Source organism: Chaetura pelagica, unplaced genomic scaffold, assembly GCF_000747805.2.
Source record: "Chaetura pelagica isolate M959 unplaced genomic scaffold, ChaPel_1.0 scaffold346, whole genome shotgun sequence".
NCBI classification, from domain to species: Eukaryota; Metazoa; Chordata; class Aves; order Apodiformes; family Apodidae; genus Chaetura; species Chaetura pelagica.
Genome location: NW_009953797.1, coordinates 2315453 through 2322658, shown reverse-complemented (window position 1 = coordinate 2322658; position 7206 = coordinate 2315453). Strand labels below are relative to the sequence as shown.

At 37.8% G+C, this 7206-nt stretch overlaps 1 protein-coding gene across 1 annotated transcript in view; it reads right to left on the bottom strand.

The window, feature by feature from the left end:
* The window catches only part of LOC104391781 (LIM domain-binding protein 3-like), a 75376-nt gene extending 68529 nt beyond the window's left edge, over window positions 1-6847 (bottom strand). Inside the window, exons 1-2 of the mRNA XM_010001119.1 lie at window positions 6806-6847; window positions 6580-6705 (exon numbers count right to left, since the gene is read on the bottom strand). Coding sequence (XP_009999421.1) covers window positions 6580-6672 — 93 coding nt within the window. The 5' untranslated portion in view covers window positions 6673-6705; window positions 6806-6847. The remainder of the gene's footprint in view (window positions 1-6579; window positions 6706-6805) is intronic.
* Window positions 6848-7206: the final 359 nt, after the last annotated feature.

Below are 7206 nucleotides of genomic sequence, written 5' to 3'. Positions count from 1 at the left end.
TTCAGCAGCTTTAAATTTGCAATTTCATTGTTAGCTCTTGCTATGCTTACTAGTTCTAAAGGATCTGCAAAATTATTAACTTGAATAATAATTAGGTAAATCTGAATACTTCCTGAAATATTACACGAGCTATATTCTCAATTAAATAAACTCTAGGTCAAAGGCTGAATAATTTATCAGACCACAATATGCAGTTGCCAGGGAACATCATTAAATGTTGAAACAAGAAAACATTAATGTAACTCATTTCAGTTGTGGATCTGTTCCCTTAGGTTAAGAAACCTTCTCCTCAATAAAGACACAATGACAATCATTAACACCACTTGTGAACTTCCCCATTTCTCACCAATCTTGCACTCAAATTTCTCAGTTAACACTGCCTCCTGTTTGAAGGAAAGGTTATGTTCCCCTTCTTTTTGCAGGAAAGAAGGCTGCAAAGTTACTGTGCACTGTTTTTTGACATGAGTAGTAAGCAAGCACAAATAAATACTAACTGTATTGATAACTGAGTTGCTAATTACACAGGTGTCATTCAGCCCAATTACTTCATACACTGAGCTTTCACAGATAATGCCACACAAGCACTGATGATTCAGATACAATCACAGGCCAAAGAGAAAAGCTGCATTTAGCAAGTGAAATAAAGGGCTTCAAACCCAGAGGTCATGTATTAAGTGTCAAAACAGTCAGAACAGCAGGTTTGACGCTGTACCATCACTGCAGCCAGTACCTAAGCTATTACAAGCCATTATTTGTATTAATATGGCCTACATTCTAATAGGGATAAATCTTTATCCTGAAATTCAAAATATCAATAGAATTGTGAAACAAAACCTTAAACAGAGCTATGTATGATGTCTGCACAGATCCTGTGCTGAGTACATAATACCCTTTATATACCCCTGGCCTTCAGCAGTGAGCTTAGTATTTAGTGATTATTTTAATCACACAAACAGATAAGAGGGGCTAGCTTTGCATTCCAAGCACATATTCAATTAAAAGGAAAAATCAGTTGTCCAAGAGTTTTAGTTAGTTCCATAGCCTTCCTGAAAGTTATTTGGTTCAGTACAGTACATATATTCAAACAACACTGCACTATGATGCTATGATTTAGATACAATTCTAATGAAAAGACTTTCCCCAAAAAAATCCTTAAAGATACAACTATAAACTGCATTGATTTTTCAGAATGTTTTCTGCAAGGAAAGAAAACAAAAACTTCTTACTGCTACCATGACTGTTCAAGCAGAATGGAAAAATATAGTACATCTTGTGTTGGAACTGCTTTGTATTACAAAATTAAAGTGAGTTGAAATCAAACCTTCTCTTAAAGCCTTAGCTGCCCATCTGACACATCCATTGGGATTAGTTTTCAGACCTGATATGGTATTTTTGGTCAAGCCAAGAAATGTTGTCTACCTTAGAATAACTAATGCCTTACCTCTTAGAGCATCTGCACAGCCAAGTTTAAACCTCTGTTCTACTTTATCAAAGCAGACAGAGTCCCCAGTATCCAAGGGTTTTCTGATACCTAAACGCCAGAATCCATCTCTTGTCCAAGAAATATTATTCAGACAGAGTAAATGCAAATACAGAATTTGCTCTCTCCATTCTTTTCCAACATACAAGTCACCTGTGTTTCATGAGATGCAACCGTATCACACAAATGTCCTATGTACTGAACAGGCATTTATAGTGTAGACACTGACTACTGGAACATCTCAAACTATATAGTGTAGACACTGACTACTGGAACATCTCTTACAATAAGAAATTAGGAGGTTTAGGAGTTACTTGTAGGACTTAGGCTCACAGAAATAGAATAATTTCTGGTAACGGTGGCTTTAAACATACCAGAACTGGCTTGCAAATTAGTTTGAAAGCAAAGATACTATCTAAAAAAAAAAGTATTCTCTCATGATACTGACATGTTCTTGCATACAACACATGGCCACATGTAATTAAATGCAGAATGCTGTGATTTTAGATGGGGTGACTCTATTGCTCAAAGAATGATCTACAAATTAATCTGGTTAACCCATAGAAATACTGAGGCCCACAAAATTGCTGTCTTATCAAAAATAGGTAGGAAAGTTTTGGAGTGTTGTTAGAAGTCAGCCTGGAACTATTTAATTTTCCCCTCACAACTATTTGAGATAACTTGTAGTTGACTGGAAGAATGTGAAACCATTCATGCATAAGAAATTACTACAGGTTATCTAGACATAAGGCAGTTGTTACATTAAATGGCTTGACTTCCCCCTCTCAGAAGTTGACTCAGTCATTTGAGTTTTGGATGGAAAAGGGTAGTATTTAAAAAGGAAGGCTTTTAGAGGACATGATACTTGCCTGTCAATTTTGTAGAATATCAACTATTATAAACAGTAATTTATGGGGTTTAGTATTATGAAGGACTTCACATATAGAGATGAAAAAACCCTCTTGCAATTGTTGCTGTAGGGCAACTACTTGGCAGTTTGATTCACCAGACATGGATGCTTAACAGGTGATGTAGAATCAGTATTTCAAGGGATCTTGTTAAATTTATTCAGTTCAGTCAATACAGGTAAACTTTACTCTTCCTATTACAACTTATGTACAGCACACTTGGCCATCCAAATGAGAGTAGCAGATTGCATAGTGCCTGACTCAGATAATCTGAGGTTTCTCTGCACTTAAAAAACAAAGAGGGCCTCCCTTCACCCATCACTTGCCTGTTATAAAACACTGATACTCCATACACACTGGGCCCACAGGAAATGAATACTCTCACATAGCTCCTCTAAGGAAAATAGTCATAGCAAGAGGTTGACATATGTATACTAGGGAGTGGAGGAGGGACAGGAAGTAATAGGGAAAAGATGCTGATAAAAGGAAAGAGCCCAACAAATATGAGAAAAGCCTTCCTGCTCCTCCAGAGACATGGACTGCAAAATGCTAGAATAGGGTTCTTCACATCGACAGCCCCTGTCCCACCTCCCCCAGGAGCTCTTTCAGGCTGCATTTATCAGAATAAGTATACAGATAACTTCATTTTTTTTTTCCCTGTTAGTGTTTACCATTTCCCCTCACTGCATTTACATTACCAGATTTCAACCTTTTCCTCACTCAGAATAAAGCCAAAATAGTTCTTGAACACTTTGGAGTTTTTTTTAACTCTGCCTCCTTCAGCTTCAGCTTTTGATTTTGAATCCAGACAACTTTTAAAAAACATCTCTATTAGGAAACAGAAAACTGTATGGATAGTCACAAAGTGAATATACCATTCATGAGTTACCACATTGTTCTGGATAATATTTCTGCTATCTCAGACGATGATAATACTTCTTGCATACCTTTCAGCACATTGGATCACCTGCAAGCCAGTCTGCCTCACTAAACAAGCTTGTTCAGCAATACTAACTCAGAAATGTATTAAGAGACTCTGCTATTGTGTCCACCCATGTATGATTGTACCATTTTAGGTAACATGGCAACACAGCGCTTATATAGTGAACTAGGCCTAAAAGCCTTCTTACAGAGAATTAGGTCTATAAAATAAATTAATTCTGCTTGCTCCCAGACACTTCATACAATCACTAGAAGAAAATAACTTTACTGGCCACATCAATTTGGAAAGACCAGATTTATGCTTATGATCACACCACTGGTGACAGCTCAGTATTGCCAACAACCTGTAAGTCTCATTCATTTCAGTGGGACGACAGATGCTCAGCTTTACTAGGAGTCTGTCAATACTGTTTTTCTACCTCTGCTATCTGCCTGACACCTCATGACAGATTTTGTTGTACAGGGTAGGATGGTCTGCAGTGTGGGAGCTGGAAAAATATTTTTATTTTTTATACTTTACATCTTCCCAGATTATTTTCTAATTCTGTTGCTAAAGGAATGTGAAAGCTCTTCTCCACTTATTTTTGTCTCCTCTTTTCCTGTCCTATCTATAGGTGGGATGAACAATCCTGGTATGGTGGACTGTTGATGTCATTTTTCTCAGGAGCTCAGAGACAACTCTTACTACATGACTTGCAGCACAACAGAAAAGCATAGAGTCTCCATGAAAACAGATGATTCTGTTTTCAGATGTTCTCTGTGGCTCACCTACAGACAGCCTTATTGCTTGGGGCACTTAGAGGATAATGAGCACGTCTGCATGTAAACCCTATCTGTCTGCATAAAGAGATACTAGACATATATAAGCAAATGGCCACGGCACATTTTGTATTAAAAGCAAATATAAGACCCTTTAAGTTGAAACGTTTGGGGTTTAGAAGTCATCTTGCACATAGAAAGTCTAATCCAATCTCAGGGCAATGGCAGACTGAAACCAGCCCATAGGTAAGTGTACAGCATCCATTGGCAACATTTAGAGCTGCCTGCCCTTCCCAAGAAGGGGATTTTCCTCACAGTTACCTTCCCTCCTCCACGGCTCCCCCAAAATACCTTGATAATCTAAGTACAGCTTTCTTTTTCCCCAATGGTAGGATTTCAATTATGGCTAAATTTGCAGCTCAACTTACTACTGCAAATTGTTAAGAGGAGTATCTGATCTGTTTGGAGATAATATTTATGTGAAAAATGCTAAAGAAAAAACATACTTTAGGATTATAATAAAAAGTCACATATTACATTGTGTTCTAACTAAAAAACATCACAACCTGCAGCTATTCCTATTCCAACCGCCCCTGAAAGAGGCTACATCAACTTCTGCATGCCTGCTTTTTCTCCCTAAGACAGGCTACAAAATCCAATCCCACCCGAAAGCAATGCTCCCAGCATGAAACTGGGCCTCACTAGGAAACAAGATCAAAACATTGACACACAAACATATAACACTTCTACTGTTGAAAATACAGTCAGCTGTGTGAAGAGGCAATTCCTTCATGCCTCTGGGAATCCAGCCATTGCAGTTTCACTCCTGCTCACCACATGCTCACAACCCCCCCCCGGGAATCATACAGCCTAGGGGGGCACAGTGAGTACATTCTAAGAGATAATGTGAGACAATTGAGTTCTTTGGGAAACAAATGGTTTATCATTTCTGATTGCAAGCGCCACAGCCTCAGCCTTTGACTGACAGCCTCTAGGTATGACTGAATTACTTAAAAAAGAATCAACACTGTACAGTGCAGGCTGCAAAGTATCATGAAAATACTTATAGAAATATGTTGGCATCTCTCTGTACTTACCTTGGGTGGGGAAAGAAAGGAAATACCAAATACCATAGTGAAATCAGTATAAGTTATGAAGGGAGTTTATTTTTGTGGGCAGGGGTTGTTTGGTTTTGTTGGGATTTTTTTTGGTTGTTTTTTTCTCTTGTTTGTTTTTAATAACACTGACAACAGGTTTCTACACAATTACTATGCTGCTTCTGCAAAAGGGGTTACAAAAAGTTCCTCTCATCATAATATGATTTAGTACTAAGGTAAATGGAGGTCTGTGTTTAGAGAAAGGAATATTGTGCATAAGAAATAAGGGAGATCAAATAATACAGATCTTAACTATGCTGTTTCATATTCATACTGTAAAGATTTCAGAAACTCACTGTTGACTTTGAACCACAATTGTTGTGGGGTTATCAATTTGGTGCCCAAAACTTAACAGACTGTATTTTTTCATAATGAAAAAAAGTTTTCAAAGTAGTGTAGGTGGCTTTTTTTGCAGAGCAGCAGACCTTTTCCTAGCATTCTACTTGTTTGTCTGATTAAATCATCCTGGTATTCCTTTGCAATACTTATGTAAGTAACCTCTCTTGTCACTGCACTGCAAAATAAGCCTTCTGCAGGTAATTTGTGGAGGAAATGTTATCTCTAAGAAGATATGGGTATTGTGGAACAGATTTGAGACTTTGATAAAGGGGGGGAAAAAAAAAAAAAAAAAAAAGAGTTGGAAGAGGTAAGAGAAAGGAGAATTCCCAAACCAGAAGTTACACAGAACTCTCTAGTTTTATAAGAGAAGAGTAGATAAGGGAAACGCTTACAAATATCCTGAAAACCCTTCAGTGCTAAAAATTTTAAGAAACTCAGCTAATTCACTTAAGAACACTTCACTGAAGCCCCTTAAAATATTGCTCTTAGGAAATATATATATTAAAAAAAGATGGCTAGGAAATAAATGGACTAATCTTTAATCAACAGATAGACCAGGCAATTAATTATTAAATCATATGCTGTTTGTCAGCTGCAAATGGAAGGCTTCTGCATAATTTAAAACCATATTTTAAGCACTATTAAGTCTTCTGATTCCCATGAATAATTTTCACCCCATTACTGCTCTCCTCCAAAGGAGGGGAGATGAATCCCTACCTTTGTCCCGGCCCCTATCAGAAAGACAACACTGTGCAAAAAGAACTGGAAGGATATTTAAAACAGACCATGTCATCATTTTAAATAAATATGCTAACCAGAACTGTCTTTCTGAGGCATCATCAATGCCAGGTTGTACCTTGAACTGCTATATTTAAAGTTCACATTATATTATTTTTATTCAGACCCAGCTGCAAAGATTCTCTGTCTTGCTAGGCTATGTCACTGCTATTTTCCAACCTAAACAGGCCCAACAAGGGGTGTTTTGCTCACTTACTCTGGAGATCGTCAAGGGCATGTTGAAGTCCTTGCCCCCTTGCAGTCGGAAGCCCCAGGGTCCAGGTCCATTCAGAGTCACACTGTAAGCCATTTTGTACCTCTTTCACAAGGCAACAACAAGGCACTGCAGAAGAGAAGGATGGGGTAGACAGAAAAAGCATGAAAAAAACAGAATGAGAAAAGGGAAGAGTTTTATGTAACAAAAGCAATTATCTTTGTCTTGCCTGCTCAGTCGGCTCTGCTATCACCTAAGAATAGATGGGAGCTATAATGCAGATGCTGATATCCCAGCTGAGTAGGGCCCATAAAAGGTCTGTAACCAGACACTTACTATGCAAAGACTTCATGACTCAGAAGTCTAATATAGTCCCCAGGGAAGGGGAGAGATCTTTCTAGGCTTATAAAGCCCCTCTTCATGATCAGCTACTTTATGGGAGAAACAGATTTTTTAATAAAACAACTAAACAAAGTCTCATGCTAAAACCTCATACAACTGTACCTCTTTACTAACCTGTTAACAACCACATAGCCACTTGTAACTTCTTCAGAACATGTTTATTGCACCATGATATATAAAGTACTACAAACAGGTTCTTTTTACATAGATCCTTTCATATGTAGCAGG